At 36.5% G+C, this 18,587-nt stretch overlaps 1 protein-coding gene across 2 annotated transcripts in view; it reads right to left on the bottom strand.

Moving 5' to 3' along the window:
• Window positions 1-18,587, bottom strand: part of LOC106664287 (centaurin-gamma-1A) — a 211,218-nt gene that overhangs the window by 41,724 nt on the left and 150,907 nt on the right. For both annotated transcript variants that reach the window (XM_014389872.2, XM_014389873.2), the window contains exon 2: window positions 12,685-12,917. In XM_014389872.2, coding sequence (XP_014245358.1) covers window positions 12,685-12,917 — 233 coding nt within the window. The remainder of the gene's footprint in view (window positions 1-12,684; window positions 12,918-18,587) is intronic.

Below are 18,587 nucleotides of genomic sequence, written 5' to 3'. Positions count from 1 at the left end.
AGAGAGAGAGAGAGAGAGAGAGAGTGTGTACTTGCTCACTTGAAGAGAAAACAGGAAAAAAGAAAAGAAAAAGGCAATGAGAGAGAATGAATGTGTAAGATAAAGGGAATGGGAGGGAGAGAGGGAGAGGGAGAGGGAGCGAGAGAGAGGAGGAGGGAGAAAGTGAGCGAGGGACGAAATAGAAAGAAGGAAAAAAGAGGGAGAGATAGAGTGAGTGAGTGAGTGAATTTGTAAAACAAAGAAAAAACGAGAGAGAGAGAGAGTGGGATCATATTATTATTACTGTACGGAAAAAAAGAGAGAACCACATATTTATGTTCTCAACAGAAATTGTCAATTTTAAGCTTTTTTCCGGTTTAATTGAAAAGTGCGTGTAGACTCAAACCAATTACGTATACTTTTTTTCAGTTTATGATTTGATAGGATTTACACCGAAGAAATGGCGTAAAAAGACTGCTAATTATAGACCAATGGAAATCATATTGGATACGCCCTTTATCACAGTTTTGCAGTAAGATCTTCAAGGTTTCGCCTGGCACTTTTTAATAAAGTTGATCAACAAAGCCGTCACTTGTCAAAATAAATAAATTAAAAAAAATATCTTCTGTTAAGGACATAAATTGTGATCCTCTCTTTCTTTTTCTTATTCTCTTTTCTATCTGGTTCTCTCTATCTCTGTCACTCTAGTTTTTTCTTTCTTTTACAAATTCACCTCTCTCTCTCTCACTTTTTTCTTTATCTTTCGTTTTCTATCTACGTTGCTCACTTTTTGGCATTTCTCTCGCCCTTGCCCGCCCACTCTCTACCTTAAGCCCTGTTTAATTCATTCATTCTTTCTTTATCTTATTCTCTCCCGCGAGCTCACTCACTCTCTCTCTCTCTCTCTCTTCTTCTTTATATTTTTCTTGCACATTCACTCTCTTTTTTTTGTTCTCCAACTTGCTCACTATCTTTCTTTCTCTCACCCTCTCACTCTCTTATTTTCTTTCTCTTTCATTATTTCTTTTTTTTTGTAAAATAATTTAGTGGTAGAATAAAATGAAATTTATTACCCTTTATTACTCTTAATAACGCACTAAAAGCCAAACCAAGTAATAAGTTGTTAGTTAAATTTTAATGTATTACTAAATGATTTTCATCATATTTAAATAATTTCTATTAAAACATCAATTTCTGATCTAGTTGAATTTGGTTTATATTAAAAGAAATATGTTGTAATGAATGTAACCATAAAAATTGACAATTTTCCGGTTCTTTTTGTCTTTGAGCGTATAATTATAATTGAAAGCCAATCACTAATTATGCCATAATACCAAGTTTATGAAGGATGATAAGTACGCCAAAGAAATATTTTCCGTTTTTTTTCAAAAGTAAATTTTCTTCCAAATACTAAATAGGACGATTGATTTGGCTACCTGTCGTGCGATATGATATGGTTACGCTTTGTGAATGGAATGCGAGGGAGATAGAAGTAAAAAAATCAGATCGCGAAGAGATTTCATTTCTCCCAATCTTTTTATCTTTTAATTTCCCCGGCTGTTGTTTCTTTGTGGATACTTTCTCGCATTATGGAAAGGGAAACAATTCCAATCATTGTGAGCCGGGGAAGGCCGAGAAGCGAAAATCCTATTAATTTCTCGTGTTTGCCGAGGATAAAGGGAGGTCTGAAAGCGATTAGGAACAACTACAATGCTACCATTGTTTTCCCAGTTAGAGGATTAATATCTGTATAATCTTTAAGGTTTGTCACGGACAGATTAAAAAAAAGAAAGTAGTCTTATTTTAGGAATATTTCTTCTTTACTCCATCCGGGTGAATATTTCAAAAATCCAAACAGATATCCTCGTCGTAATTCTTGATCATATACGCTTCCGTTGTCAGTAGGAAACCTAAACTGGGTTTTATCGATTCGAAGACGGGACCGAATTTTTATTACGGTCATAGTTCATCCCTGACCTTTTTTTATACGGATCCTCCCCGGTCATAGTGATTCATATGCATTAATATAGCGAAAGAAAAGGTCGGCCGGTCAAGACGGTGTTACCGGCAAACCACCCCGCCAAGAATTATTGTCTTATTTTAAAGTAAACTATATAAAAATATGTGTTATATTGAACCGAACTGCTATGTAAAACTGAGAATTTGTCCGGAGAAAAATAATTGAACAATCAACAATTATTATGTGACATATGGAACATGATATAAAGTAAAAATGCTCCATAAGCAGCGAGAACTACGGACCAATGAACAAACAATTTATTATTCAGTATTTAGATAGATTAGATTCACATTTTCTTAAAATTACAAATGAAAATTAAAGAATGGCATAATATTTTTCTAAATCATCTTTAATTATGAATAATTCTTGAAGATGACGCAATGAGAGAAATTTACATTAGGTTTGGCATAATATTCTTCTTAATCATCAGGGTTTATTAAGAATAATTCTTGAAGATGACTAAATGAGAGAAATTTACAGTAGGTTTGGCATATTATTTTTCTCTATCATCAGGGTTCATTATGAATAAATAATTCTAGAAGACATCGAAATGAGAGAAGTTTAAAGTATGGCATAATATTTTTCGAAATCAGGTTTTATTATGAATACTTATTAATGTTGTCACAATGAAAGAAGTTTAAAATAAGGCATAATATTCTTCCAAATCATCAGAGTTCATTACGAATAAAATATTGAAGATGTCGCAATGAGAGAAATATAGAGTAAGTTTGGCATAATCCTATTCAAAATCATTAGGGTTCATTACGAATAAATAATTCTTGAAAACATCGAAATGAGAGAAGTTTAAAGTAAGTCATAATATTCTTCTAAATCATCAGGGTTCATTATCAATAATTCTTGAAGATGACGGAATGAAAGAAATTTTCTTGGTATAATATTCTTCTAAATCATCAGGATTGATTATGAATAATTCTTGAAGATGACGCAACGAGAGACATTTTCTTGGCGTAATATTCTCCTAAATCATCAGGGTTCATTATGAATAATTCTTGAAGACGCAATGAGAGAAGTTTAAAGTAAGGCATAATAGTCTTCTAAATCATCAGGGTTCATTATGAATAATTCTTGAAGACGTCAAAATGAGAGAAGTTTAAAGCATGGTATAATATTCTTCTAAAGTCACTAATTTCGTGGTCCGCTTTACCAAGTAATACATTACAATTAATTAAGGTTTTTAGTTGAGATAAAAAAGTCAATGGCAAGAGCGGGATTCGAACCCTCGATCTTCGGCTTGATACGCCGGCTGCCTTACCACTTGAGCTATCGTGAACTCGATCCACTCGGACACCAACTTCCCATCTCAACCGAACCTTTTGAATTTTCCCTCCTTTTTGCCATTTTTCAAATGTCGTGTAATCGGATTGGATTCTCGACGACAAATGAAATGGCCACGGAGAGCTTTAGTGAAGTATACTTCATTTAAATTCATTAAATTCACTAATTTCGTGGTCCGCTTGACCAATTAATACATTACAATTAATTAAGTTTTTAGTTGAGTTAAATCATCAGCGTTCATTGGGATGTTTACAGCATGTATGGCATAGCATTCTTCTAAATCAGGATTCATTATGAATAAATATTGAAGTTTTTGCAATGTTTATTTATCTTAAACGAGGGTATTTCAACTACGAAGTTGTATGAACCATCGTGGTGCTGTTTTTTTTTTGGGGGGGGGGAAGCACACTTAGAAGTATGTCGGGTCCGAATGGGGCCGCTGGATTCGAACCCGGGGCCTTTACCTTACAATGATGATCGCCTATCAACGGCTAAACCGTTGCGGCCACCGACGCCCCCTGTGAGAAGACTAAACTTATTAAACAAATGTCAATAGCGATGTTCTTTAATCAACCCGAACAATCAGTTTTTTCTCTTTAATCGCATTATACCGAAACCCAAGGTAAAATTAGTCGGATTACAATCATTTCCCGGCCTCGCGTGATCCTTGGACAAAGTGCTAAAAACGTTTATATTAGCCGGAGACTTACCGAGGGATACACCGGTCACGCATTGGCATAATAACAAAGCAGAGCTTAAATGTGAATACGAAATGGACGGTTTTTCAGTTTTCGACGTCGAAACTACGCTGTTACTATTTAGTATGAGGTGAAATAAGAAATACAAAAAATTACCAGATAACTTCCAATGCAAAACAAGAAAATATTTTAGCATATTTGCTTATTGAGCCATAAAATCATTTTATCTGGACATAGAACCGTGAAAACGGCTGTTGTTTTTCTCCATTCGAAGATGGTTAACAGTCAATTTATAAGCAGTGCCACATGTAAACACCTTTCACGAGAAACCAAATACTATGAAAAGTGATAAATGCGTGTTTACACAAAATAAAACTGGCCAGACACGCGTGTGTGAAAAACAGAATGAAGAAGGGCAAAAAATAGAAGGAAAAATGCCGTATGAAAATGGGATATAAAAGAGTACTGTGTAACATGGATAGTTTATTGTCAAGTTGACCGTCGTAGTAGATGCAATAAATCTACTTCAACACGTGTTGCGAGATAAGAAGTGGAACAATGAGAGGAAAGTTGTTCAATTGTAACAATTGAAAAGTCCAGCGAATTTGTTTCACATCAATCCATATGGACACAGGATTAATATAAATTAAATTTAAATAAGATGTGCTTTAAATTTGTTTAGATTAAAACTAGAGTTCTAGGGTAAAATGATCTTGCGGATTCGAGGAAATCCAACATTTCGGCTATGGTGATAAAACTAGAATCCCCAGGGGTATAATCGGAATCGGTGTGTATTCACGGTTTATCTTCGTCCTGTATCTATTTCCACTCGTTTTATTGTCTTGTTTGTAGAACAGTAGATAGCCAAAGGAGAGCCGATAATGACTGATAAAAGTTTTTACGAGTCGCTGTAAAGATTGACAAATTATATTTGCCGAGAGATTCGAGGTGGCTGACAATCAGGACCGAAAGGTTTCTTGACATACAATTTTAAAAAACTTAAATATAGCGATTGGTTAGGATTATGAGCTTAAAATAAACAAAAGTCACAGCATTTACAGGCGTAAACATGACTTATTCAGATATTTTTATGACAGGTAAAGAAATATTAATTAATTATTTTTGGCTAGGAATATTGAAAATTCTAATATTAAAAAATATGAAAAGTGGTTTTGAATTGACTGTGCTAGTTGCTACACTGTAATAATATCCAGCAAGGTGAGAGAGAAAGAAAGAGAGAGGGAGAGAGTGAAAAGAAAGAGATAGGAAGAAGAAAGAAAGAAAAAGAGAGAGAAGAAATACAAAGAACGCAAAAATGAGAGAGAGAGAGAGAGAGAGGAGAATGACAGAAAAAGAAAAGGTGAAGACAAAGAAAAATGAGGAAGGGAGAGAGAAGATAAAGAAAGGAAAAGAGAGAGGGGTGAAAAAAGAAAAAGAGAGAGGAAGAAGGAGGAAAAAAGGTAAGAAGAAAAAAGGAGAGAGAAAGTAGAATTTATAGATAGATAGAGACAGAAAGAGGGGGTGGGAGGGAAGGAGGGAGAAAGAGAGAGAGACAGGGAAAACGAAACTTTAGAGAGAAAGAGAGGAGAGGAGAGAGAGAGAGAGAGAGAGAGAGAGAGAGAGAGAGAATGAGTGATAGAGGGGAAAGAAAGAGTGAAAGAAAAAATGTGTAGAAAGAATAAAGGAGGGAAAAAGAAAAAAACGAGCGAGAGTGAAGAAAAAATAAAAAACAGATAGAGAAAACGGTAGGTTGAGAGAGTGAGAGGTAACAAAGAAATAAAGGCAGGAAAAACGTACGGAAAGAAGTTGGGACGGAGAAAGAAAACAAACATGGGATGAGGAAAAAAGAAAGATGAGAGAGAGTGAGTGGGAAGCGACGGAGAGGAAGAAAAGAAATAGAGGAAGGAAACACATACAGAAGGAAGTAGGGAGGGAGAAAGAAAAAACGAGAGAGAGAGAGAGAGAGAGAGAGGAGGGAGTGTGACCATATTATTATTACAGTGAGAAAAAAAATAGAAGACCTGTTGGAAAGAACATCACAAAAGGATAGGATTAAAACCAGGCATACATAAATATTATATCAACCATACGCTGGGGTTTTGGCTAAAATTTAAGGAGAAAAAAATAAAATCTAAGTATATCGTGTGTACACATATTTATGACTTCTGAAAATTACCGATTTAAGGCTGTCCATGGGCGAAGAAATATGCTGCATTCAAGGAAAAGGATGGAAAATGGAGTTTACGCCCGGGCGGAGTAGATTAGGCATGTTTTCAAGTATAAATCTTGATCCGGCTTTTTGAAATACGGCTAGAGTGAAACGTTGAAGCAGAGATAAACACGTTTTTCCAAAGGGAGGGAGGATCTTTCTCATCTTTACCACGAGGTTGCTTTTTCCCCCCTCGGGGTAGATCACAAAGGCCGAATTTGTAACAAATACGTTTTTTTAATAATTGAAACTTTGTTGAAACATTTTAATAGTTTATAAGTTTAAACAATGTTTTACTTTACTTCGGTACTTGCATTTCATCAACTGAATAAAAGACTAAACGATAAGACTAGATTTTTTCTGAGGTGAAAAGCATTTTGCACCAATTTATAGTACACCTCGCACGGATTACGCCTATCTTATCTCTATAACTTTCCTAGTTGACCAATTTTAATTATGGATAAAAGAACGCACTGAAGAAACTACCTTGTAAGTAGTTGTAAGTTTAATGTAAGTATTGGCCAAATATTAAATCAGATTTGTTCTGAGGTCACTGAAGATCATTTCGCGCCGTCAAGAGTAAACCTACTGTGTGCTGTTCCTCAATTTACCAAGTTACTTCTTTCAATTAATTATACTTTTTATGTAAGGTATTGGTTGAGATAAAAACGCCAGTGTCACGAGCGGGATTCGAACCCAGGACCTTCGGCTAAATACGCTGCTGCTCTACCACTTGAACTATCGTGACTTCGATCCTCTCGGACACTCTCCATCTCAACCTGAGTTGGTGATTTACCTTCTCCTTGTTAAGTCTTCAAAGTACCATATGTATATTGCAAGGTACTACTTTCTTGGCAAAACAATTATCCCTTCACGTCAGGGGCGACAATGTTTTGGGCATTGCAGCAGGTCAGTTGTATGTTCAGAATTTTTCGTCGAAATGTTTTGCCCGTTTCTGTCCTAGATAATTGCTATTTGAAAATTTACGAAAGAATTCGGTTTGAGGAAACATTCATGTCAAGTCAATATCAACCTCACCAATTGCTGGCTCCCAGGAGATGTGGGAGTAGAGAACGAGAGTGCGGACGCCTTTGCATGGAATGAGGATGCTATACCGCTGATAGGTCCTGAGCACTTCTGTGTCACACTATCAACGAGTATCTCAGACAAACGACAATGAAAATGACGAAACAATACCATTAATGGAAGGCAGCAGAACAACTTCGAATCCTGACAGGACACTGCAGATTGAATGGGCATCTGAAGAAGATTGGTATAACCCAACATGGCACGTGCAGATTCTGTAATGAAAGGAGACAATCTATGGCAGCACATTTGCCCACACGAAGAAGTGTTTCCGGATGAAGAACAAATTCAACCACCCAAACCGGGCGTACAAATACCTTGATGAGTACAGTACTCACTGGTATGCTAGATACAGAACAATAGCACCCAAAGGGCGTAGTACATTACACACGGAACAATACATCTCATTCTAAATCATATCAACCTCATCGTAACCTTCCTTTCATGTGTGCCTTGGGAAAGAGGCAATTTGTTTTTCATAATCCCAAAGATCTGGCGAATATAAATTACAATGTTGGTATTGTATGCGTTTTTAAGAATAATAACCCGGAGACGAACGCTAATTAAATCTTTGAGGGTAAGTCCTTGTTAAAAACTAGCTCGTGTTGTAACCAGAAGCTTTATTCTGCACAGCGGGAGGCGGACTTGATTGACCTAATCTTGGTGGGAAAAGACGCTAATTGGTGGTCTTGTTCGAGTAAGGGTTCTCGACGTATGACACAATAGACGGAAAAAAAATTGACAACTTGAAACTTACCTCAAAAACAAATTGAAATTTTTTTAAAAATGTAGTTTTCTTTCTGTTTTTCTCAAATGGCGCGAATAGAGGTCGTTAATTTAAAACACCGTGGAATCCGATGCGTATGGCCGTTGGTAAACCACGTACGCGGGTCCCACGAGTGCCATGGCCCTCGTCCAACCTATTCAAGTACGGCCTATTGTCCGTCGAAACCCATCACATCTCATACGTGGATATCAATCCTGACAGGGAATAACATCGGTAGCATGATGATATATGTAATATATATATTAATATTGGTTGGCAAGAAAATATTGATTTTTTTACAGTACATATTTTTATTTTTTTAAACCTGACATTTTTTTTAAATATTCAGACATGTATTATCCTTTGCAATTACTTTTTGCCATCTTTCAAGTAGCTTGATGATATATGTAAAAAGTATATTTTAATATTGGTTGGCAAGAAAATACTTTTTCTTACTGCACATATTTTTATTTTTTTAAACCTGGCATTTTTTAAAACTATTTGGAGATGTATTGTCCTTTGCAATTACTTTTTGCCATCTTTCAGGTCGCATGATATATGTAAAAAGTATATTTTAATATTGATTGGCAAGAAAATACTTTTTCTTACTGCACATATTTTTATTTTTTTTAAACCTGGCATTTTTTTAAACTATTTGGAGATGTATTGTCCTTTGCAATTACTTTTGGCCATCTTTCAGGTCGCATGATGATATATGTAAAAAATATATTTTAATATTGGTTGGCAAGAAAATACTTTTTCTTACTGCACATATTTTCCTTTTTTTAAACCTGGCATGTTTTAAACTATTTGGAGATGTATTGTCCTTTGCAATTACTTTTTGCCATCTTTCAGGTCGCATGATGATATATGTAAAAAATATATTTTAATATTGGTTGGCAAGAATATATTTTTTCTTCTAATTAATCCTGTAATAGCAACATGACATTATTTTCTTGCCAAACCAATTACCATAACAGGAAAGAAAGAGCGTTTCTTTTAGAAGAGATCAATTTCTTCATACGTCAATTGAATCATGGGTCAATTAGTGCTATTTCTTGCTTCAATTTGTGTGTAATTTACTAAATGTCTAAATTTCGTTTCGATTAGACGCATCTTGCATCTTAGTAAACACATAAACCCAATTTGTTTCGGGATGGAAAAGCAAGCGTTGCTGTGCCAAACGGCTTGGCAGAAGTTCAACACGTGGACTTGTTTTATTTTTTATTTTATTTTTATTTTTAACACTATTGGGTGTTTATTAATAAAACTGAAATGCAACAATACGATGATCAAATTATTTGGGTGGACTAAAAAATATGTCTAAATTGACTTTCTTTTAAACAACCCTGGTAGATCTTTTGAAGAGTCAGTGCAAAAATTTGAGAAAAACTTAAACGATTTGAAACATCGAAATGATCTTACGACAGATTCGTCAGTACTAATTTATTAAAAATTGACCGGATCGTTAGTACCGTTATTGGGTTTTTGATATTTTGTTCTAGAAATTGATCCATCCGTAGCAGTAAAGCAGGGCAGTCCATCGGCAATTTCCGACAGGCGTTGTAATTTTCCGTTCTGCCTGCTAATTTGCGACTCCCTGCGTTGTTTTATCCTTTGATTCAATCACCGTGGAGACGTGTCCGGAATAGTGACACTAAAAATAACGCTTTGTCGTCATGGTCGGGCGAGAAACGAAAACTTTGTGCGATACATCTCAACTAACTCGAACCAGGGTTGGACTACTTTTTTTTAATCAATGCCCCAAATAAAGACTCAATCCGGGTATAAAGTTAAAGAAACTCTTACGTTCAAACCGAAAATATTGGACATCAATAGGCCGTTTTGTCCATCAGGAGAAAAATAAGAGTTAAAAAATAAAATGTTTAACTCAAAATGTTTTCGTGTAAGATGAAAAAGAGCTTTTATCACTGAATCGGCATGAGAAATCTCCAACTGTTCTAAAACGTAAATAAATACATATTTGATGAGTTCAAGCAAAAATGTATAAACCGATGTAGATGAAAGCTTAAAGCTGCTAGTAGTTTGATTTAACAAGAGTCACAACTTACAGGACTCAGAGGAGTACTCACAATGTACGAAATTGTTGTCGCTCTCTTTACTTGTAAGAAAAATGTATTTTTCTCTTTTTCGACGATTTATGACATAAGATTTATTTTGTGGGGAGAATCAGTTCAAACCAAAGACATACTAATAATGCAAAAACGCCGAATGCTACGTATTGGAAATATGGATGTTAGTAAGCCACTTTTTAAAGCTAATAATATTATGTTGTTCCAATAATTTGTTTATATGTATATGTCAGTTTGCAATATGTTACAAAGAACTAAAATGATACACCTTAATTAGGCAACAACATGATTATCAAACAAGAAATCGGGATAAGACAGAAACCTCTCAGTAGAACATCAAATATTTTAAAAGGTTGTGACGTTCAAAACACAAAAAATATTAATGTAAAAATCTTGAGGCAAAAAGTTTTAAAAGGAAAATACAGAAATGGTTAGTCCAAAATTAGTGTTACAGTTTAGCTGAGTTTTTAATTTAGATGTCTGGTCGAGTAGAATATAATGTGACATGGAAATGTGTGTACGTGAAATATGTAATGATATAATTGAATTTAGAAGTAATGTCAAATATGACCTACCAAATGTCCCTACCATCTCAACCCACCTTTTGAATTTTCCCTCCTTTTTGTCATTTTTCATCTCAACCAATACTTTACATAATTATTAATTAATTGAAAGAGGTTATTTGGCCAATCGGACCACGAAACCTAATGGATTTAATAAGTAAAATGAAGTATATCTTCACTGAAGCTGAAAAATGGCAAAAAGGAGGGAAAATTCAAAAGGTGGGTTGAGATGGTAGGTTGTGCCCGAGTGGTCGGAGTCACGATAGCTCAAGTGGCAGAGCAGCGGCGTATTTAGCCGAAGGTCGTGGGTTCGAATCCCTCTCGTGGCACTGACTTTTTTATCTCAACCAATACATTACATACAGATTAATTATTTGAAAGAGGTTATTTGGTCAATCGGACCACGAAATATAATGTATTTAATAATTTTAATAGTCTACCTTTTGGCTAACTTATTTGGAAATCGATGGGGTTAAAACAACAAGTTAAAAATAAGAGAAAAATCTTTATTTACGTTCGGTGATTTATAGTAGTTCGTTTATCTGAGGGAAAAAACGAGCAAATTTTGGCATCACCCCTGGTCTATTTCTAAACCAAATCCTAGCGTGACAATGGCGAAATTATCAAATCACGTTTGCACGGGGAAAAACAGCGTAGGGAACCCATACGCCAGGATACACCCAAAACCCATCCAGTCCACGGAGAGGCTCGTTCTAATGGAAATTGCTGAAACTCCATGCGAAAACATCCAAGCCCCAGGCGCAATTAGTCAGAGGGGAGCGGTGGCGGAAGTGAACCACAGTGGACCATGATACCATCTCTATATATACACATCCATATATGAATAAAAATCCGACCAAACCATTACAGGTTAATAGCGAGAATTCTTTGATTTCCATATCGTTAGCGATCAAAGAAAACCACAAAGGAAAAAAAACTGACTTAACTATAACAAAAAAATTAACCAATATATCGATAAAATAGAAAACAAATAAAGAACCGTATATTATATTTGATATATTGGGTTGTCCGGAAAATAATGCAGGATTTTGGTATTAAACAAAAAAAAAGAAACTAGTTACTTTAAAGCAATGTTCTTTAATCAAAATAATTTCCCNGACATTCATACAAATGAGTAATCCTGTAAACGTAAACAGAATATTTTATATAGATTTTTTTTAATGAAAACTTAAAATCCTGCATTATTTTCCGGACAACCCGATAATTCATCCTTTATATTTGTCTTTTCACATCATCCTACGCACCTAGGATTCAAATTTACTGTCGTACTGTGTTCTATTACTGCAGTTTTTTTCTTTCGATCTTAGCTTTCGGTATTAGTCAACTGCTCTTTTATCGTCGTATCCTCCAAAACCACTACAGGCAGATCTTCCTGCTGAACGTTCGGTTGCGGTACGGCGTATCACATTCTGCGGTGATTTCCGCTTCGTTCATTCACGCTATCGAGATAGGAGATTCGCCAGAAAAGCGAGAACACACGGACTGGGATTGTCTACCATGAATATGGCCGATTGAAAAACTGGCACTTAATCTATCGCATTTTCCTTTTGCAGAAGAGTCAAAACAGTTGACAGATTTTTATCGCGATGTAAGACCCGTCGAAAGGACCTTCAAGACATCGCGACCGTATTAAAAAAATTTTCAGTTTAAATAGTTTATTTTTCATATGACGAGAAGAGTTAACGGCTGAATAACTTTTTTTTTACTAGAAGAAGGGTGCAACGAGTTATTATTTAGAGCTGCACTGGTCGTTGGGGAGAGTGTTCATCTCGAAGTTCGTCGCCTTTTATCCGTCTATTTTTTACAGGTTAGCTGGTAACATGATTAATGATCCACTAATACCGGGTCGTTCCATTCAACCGTTAATTACCGTAATAAATTCGCAGATTGTGTCATTAGTTGGTAACGGGAGCCGAAAAAGGAAACAAAATCCTCACGGGTTGTGAAGCTTACCTGTAATTCCGGGGGTCCGCCTTCGTCTCTGATGAGGAGGAGGTGGCTTTGTCCGTCCATGAGGACTTCTTTCTTGAACCTTCCTCCTTCGGGCGACTCCTCCTGCATATAGCTGCCGGTCAAGTAGCGGTGGACCAGGGCGGACTTTCCCGACGAGAGGGAGCCGACGATACCCAGCCGCAGGTCCGGCACCACGCGAGAGACCGTCCATTCTTGGCTATTCACGAAAGAATCTGAAAAACAAAACACGAAATAATCAGAAAACATAGAGGAAAAAAAGGGCAAAAATCAATTTTTATTGTTTCATTTGACAAATGCTTAAACAAAATTTTCACTTTTAGACATTTTTTTTCTTGCGACAGGGTTTTTTTTTCTTGAAAGAATCATGTTTAAATATATAAAGTTATTTCAATAAGGTAAATGTCAAAGAAAGGGAGATTTTTCTGATTTTCTTTGTCTTTTGATAGATTTTGAAGATCACGCTTTTCGGCGGAACGGAGCATCACACCTGGGTGGATGACATTTCCACGAAAGCTCGATCGGGCGGTTATCGTCGCCTGTGATCCGCAACAGACGATAGTCCCTTATTCGAACCGTCCAACCGGAACACTGCCGACGTCTGACGCATTTTCCCAGGATATGCCCGGGTCTCGGATCTTCAACCTAAATCAGATGGAAGCCAGTCAAACGATTTGCTATCGCATTACAGGAAACATTGTCGTATGTCAAACTGCTTCGATTGTTAGAGTTGGACCAAAATCCCAACCCGCCTGACACATCACAACTATTGGTCTCGATAATTTAATACTTCTTCAAATAGGAAAAAAAACAGCACTAGGTAGTCCTTGTCCGAACAGTTAAAATGGATCATCATGCTTCTATAATGGTTGGCCGTAATAATCAACCAGAATAATCAAAACATATAACAAAATAGTTGCCTTAAAATCGACATAGCTTGAGATTCCCGAATATCCTGGGGTCCGCTGATTCTCGCTTGTCGTCTGTCCGACCAGAAAATTATCAGTGACGAATCGATCAAGTCCATGGCCTCAAATCTTGCCACTATGTTTTATGATCCTGTGAATGTCAAATTATTAAATAAACGTAGCTAAAGATCGTTTCATGGGCTTATTTTTTAAGTGGCAATGACAGCTTGGTCATTTCAGCCCCGATCGCAAGCGAAATATTGCAACACACATTCATTACACATTCACGCAAATAAATACATTCACACCTATACCCATTGCATTCATTCTATTTGATGGATGCAGTACTCAATATTCCTGCATCAAATACAATAACAAACTAATGTAATTGGGGTCGATGGGCGTACTTTTATAACGATAATTCCGCCAGCGACCCAGTCACATACACAGCTCGAGGGGGGGATGGGGATGCTATTCCACCATCCGCCTCTCCCCATTCACTCTCATAAATACATTTTTGGACCTATTGGTAGTTAGAAAGCTGTTCTACTGTAAATTGTAAATCATCAAATATTTAAAGTTCATTTTTGGTAACATTTAAGTTTAGAATCACCATAGTACGTTTTTCAACTTTGAAAAAAAAATTTTTTCAATGTTCTCGCTACTAAAACGCTTATTTCACAAACGTTTACAAGTTTAGTATTGATCACATCTTATTAGAAATTTAACGAAGTTTTCAATGGTATAAACGGATTTGCCCAAAACCTTTTAGTTTTGAAGTTATCATTGTTTGTTTCAAGAAGGACGTGGAATCTTAACAAATCAGAAAAAGTGAAATAACTCCGAAACTGTTGAATTTCGGCGCATAGTTAATAAGGACTTTTTGGTTACATTTTGATTGTAGAATCTACTGGCAAAGTTTCTAACATGAGTAGCCGATCACCCTATATATCTTATTTAATAAATAAAATTAAAATTAATATTATATATTGCTCATTTCCCTCAAGTTAAAATTTTTAACGAATTGTTCAAACATTATATATTGTTTTCACTGAGAAGATTTATTCGCGTACACGTCCAGTACGATCAATTCAGCACGAGGCGTCTTATCTGCTTTCTTTGCATCCAACCCAGGGCAGAAGAACGAGAGATGAACCATATCATAAACCTGATTTGGTGATGTCACTTCAATTCTTTGCAGACATTGCATGTTGGGCCCATGTCCAGCGAGATTCTCCGTTATATTGAGAGTCAATCCGATCCGGTCTTCTACCTTTTGAAAAAAAAAATTCTCGCTCCTCCCCTTGAGTTAAATTTCTCCACGCAAGATTCCATTTTGTAAGGGGATTTTCGAAAAAGCTTTTTTTAATAGGGATGACTGGTATTTATTATAATCTATTGGTAGTTGAATGTCATGAGCAGTTTCTTTGGCCAGTCGGTACGCTTGTCATTGCTTTGGATATCGAAATGTGCTTTCACCCAAAACAAAACCAATTGTTTTCCAGCTTCTGTCAGATGCTCGGCTTGAACCCTGATATCTTCGAACAACTGTCCATTGTTCTTCGGATTCCTTATTGATCTGATTGCCATCATGCTGTACGAATAATAATTTTCCTAGGATCCCCGCTTGTATGCTTCTGACCAGTGTTAATCCAAATCAAAGCCCTAGATATCGCGAGTTCTTCGGCTTGGTTTGCCGAGTAAATGTTTTCGTTTGTGGTAAATAACAAATGAAAATCCCACGTTTCCATTCTCTTGTTTGCTTCCGTCGGTATATACATTAATTACATTTTCATCTTCATCAATAGATGAAAGGTTTCTAATTTCAACCGTTTCAGCTGGATGCGCCCATGAGCTGTAATGCACAGGTCTATGCATGCCTTCCATAATAACGTTTCCGTGGATTATTTCATAATTTTTGCTCAGCTGCTCGACCTTAAGACCGATAGGAATAATATTGGCAATTATTGACCGATATTCTTCACTGCCTGAGACAACGCACAGACCAAACTCCCAGGATCTAAAGGGCTGAAATTTCGACAGCGCATAAATATAATGACATGGAGAGCCGCCATGAAAAGATTTTTTGAAATTCATTCCTATCTATATAATGTATAAAACAGTTCCGTGACTGACTGAAAGAACGTACAGACCAAACCCCTGGACCTAAAGGGCTGGAATTTCGACAGTGCATACCTATAATGACATGGAGGTAAGAAAGGTGTTTTTGAAATTCCATCCCTAAGGGGATATGGGCAATTATTTACCGTGTATAGACCGAAGAAGAGAATTTGTAAAACAACATTATTTTAGAGCATTATATTAGCATTCTGCATCCCATTAGAAAAGAAGTAAGAATACCGTCCCGCGGGACGAAGTCGGGGGTAAAAGCTAGTATGTTCATATATAGTTTTATATCTATTGTGTAGTTGACAACCTGAAATACAAATGAGAAGCTAGCGCTTTATAAAATCGACTAGTTTTCATTCAGAGGGTCAGTAACAAATCGAAACGCTCAAATGGCTGCAGGCTGAAAAAAACGCTTGAAAGAGAAGTAAAAACACGCGAGGGCAGCGATGACCTCAGTTGTTTGTCGGCCTCTAAACTTCCCACATTATTATTATTGCTCTGGTCCGCCTAATCTCGCTAGTTGCTTTGTATTCGACGATTTGACAGTTTAAAAATGGCCTGACTGTTGTGTTGTCAAATACTAATCGAATTAAACTGTTTTATTTATTTTATCTTTATCTTTAACAATCCTATATATCTATATTTTGTTCGCCTAACAGGCGATAGAACATAAAGCCTTAACCAAAATTCTTCACGCATGAAAAGGTTACATTTTTGTTTAAATGTACCCAAGAATCGTTTCTTCAATACGTCCCTACAAGTACAAAATCAAAACCTAATTACAATTGTAACAAATTAAATTGATGAGGGCTTAGAAGGGCAGTGAATTGTTCTAGGTCATGAGGAACTACTAGCCAAAAGACATTTAAACCGTTCGTTATTTCAAATTATTCTTCTTACGTAAGGTCGTGGTTGAGATGAAAATGTTAGTGTCACGAGCGGGATTCGAACCCACGACCTTTGGCTCAATACGCCGCGGCTCTAACCACTTCAGACTTAGATTCACCCACTCGCTCGTGACTCACCAACTTTTTCATCTCAGCCAAGACCTTACATAAGAAGAACGATTAATTGAAATAAAGAATTCGGTGACTTTAGTCGATTAACCAGGTTTTCCTGGGCTCGCAGACGACCAACGAGAATGGACGTACCTGCTGAACGATCGGAGACGATCAAGCTTAACATCTGTAAATTTATATTTCTGCTTAAATGCAGCTAAAAATGGATAAGCTGGAGTCTAGTTGTAAACATACCAAAATTCTATTTTTTACAAATATAGTTAATATTGACGTTATATAAATTGTATAAATCTTGGAACACTAACCTAGTAGAAACTTCCGTCTAGGTGTTTTGTAGTAGTTATTTATTTCATAATGCGTTGCGCCACGTTAAAAAAAATCTTTCAACAAACACGCATACTCCCAGTGTTTGAACAATCTCCTCGCATGATAGTTCACCCGATCGCAGGTTGCGCAAACAACCGTCATTTCATTAAAAGGTTCATGAAAATGGACGAGACTGGAAGTACAATTGTACAAAAAAGGTCAGTTTCACGATGTGGTGTCACGCCGTTCAATCAAGTGCATCGCTCACTACCTGGAAGTGGCTTGCCCCGATTGATCAGGCTGATTGACTAAATTGACTGCATCCTAAATTCACTCCTTCCGTCTACACGTGTCTGGTTTTCCTTTTCCAATGAAGCGATCGGTATACAATTGCGAACAGTTCAACTGTATTAACTCGACTTGCGATAATTATTACAGGAACGTCTGAATTTTCCCGAGCTTCCGTGACGTCGTGTGGTGCCATTTCGGTGCCGATTCTTTAATATTGATACGTCCGTGAGCCACGGGTTGCGTGTGGTGTACAACATTCAAACTAGGTTGGTGTTATACATCTTGGTAAATAACGTTAATATTCCAGTAGCCCGAGGTCGCATCGCCCCGGGTATTTTACGCGGCCTCCTCGGCATTACTTGTTAATCCACTTTATGGATTGCTCTGAGGTATATTCGGAAATATGGCCATTTAGAATTAGAACCAACCAAGAGCCTAATTTTTATCAGAATTGTGAAGTAATCATGTTTTTTATTGCGAACCAGAGTCCAAAGATAATTATTATTATTTCTTTCGCCTAGTCGAAGCATAAAACACCTTTTTTCAATCTAAATTCGGACAAATGATTCAATCTACACTTTTGTTATTAATGTTCACGAATTTAATGGAAAAGCTGGCATAAGTTTTAAAAACGAAGAAAATATCCAATATGAACGAGGAACCGGAAAACCGCTAGGTTCTAGGTTCGAATCCCGGGAAAGCCTATAGAATTTTATATGAAATTAATTTGGAAAAAGTATTTAGACGTGTTTCTGACCCCTTGTCCGCGATTCTCATCGTTTATTAGGACGTTAAACCCTTCTTAACGACAGGAATTACTTTTACATCATGCTTGACTACTGTTTACCTGCTATCATATTTGACGAAAGAAGAACAATAGCCAGTGATTGAGGAACTGCTGAATGACATTAACATCGGCCAGTAGAAAGAAATTATCAAACAAATGTTCCTCATACCAAAATTTTTGACAAATTTAAAATAATTGATACGGCTAAAACTATCTCTGACGCATCAGGAAAAATACTAGATTGAAAAACAGTTCTAAGTAATTATGCAATAGAGAGTACAATGGAAAGATGGAACAAAAAAGCGAAAGCTGGATAATGGTATAGAGACTGGCTTAAAGATGATTATTGGTATGGAAATGGGCATAAACGGGCCTAACCATGAGGGGGGGGGTCTCTCAAGGGTGCAAGAATAATAATACTATCAGATATCCAAAGTATCCAAG

This window comes from Cimex lectularius, unplaced genomic scaffold (assembly GCF_000648675.2).
Source record: "Cimex lectularius strain Harlan isolate CLEC.00 unplaced genomic scaffold, Clec_2.1 scaffold50, whole genome shotgun sequence".
Taxonomy (NCBI): Eukaryota; Metazoa; Arthropoda; class Insecta; order Hemiptera; family Cimicidae; genus Cimex; species Cimex lectularius.
Note: the sequence above shows the minus strand (reverse complement) of the source record. Positions and strands in the feature narration are given on the sequence as shown.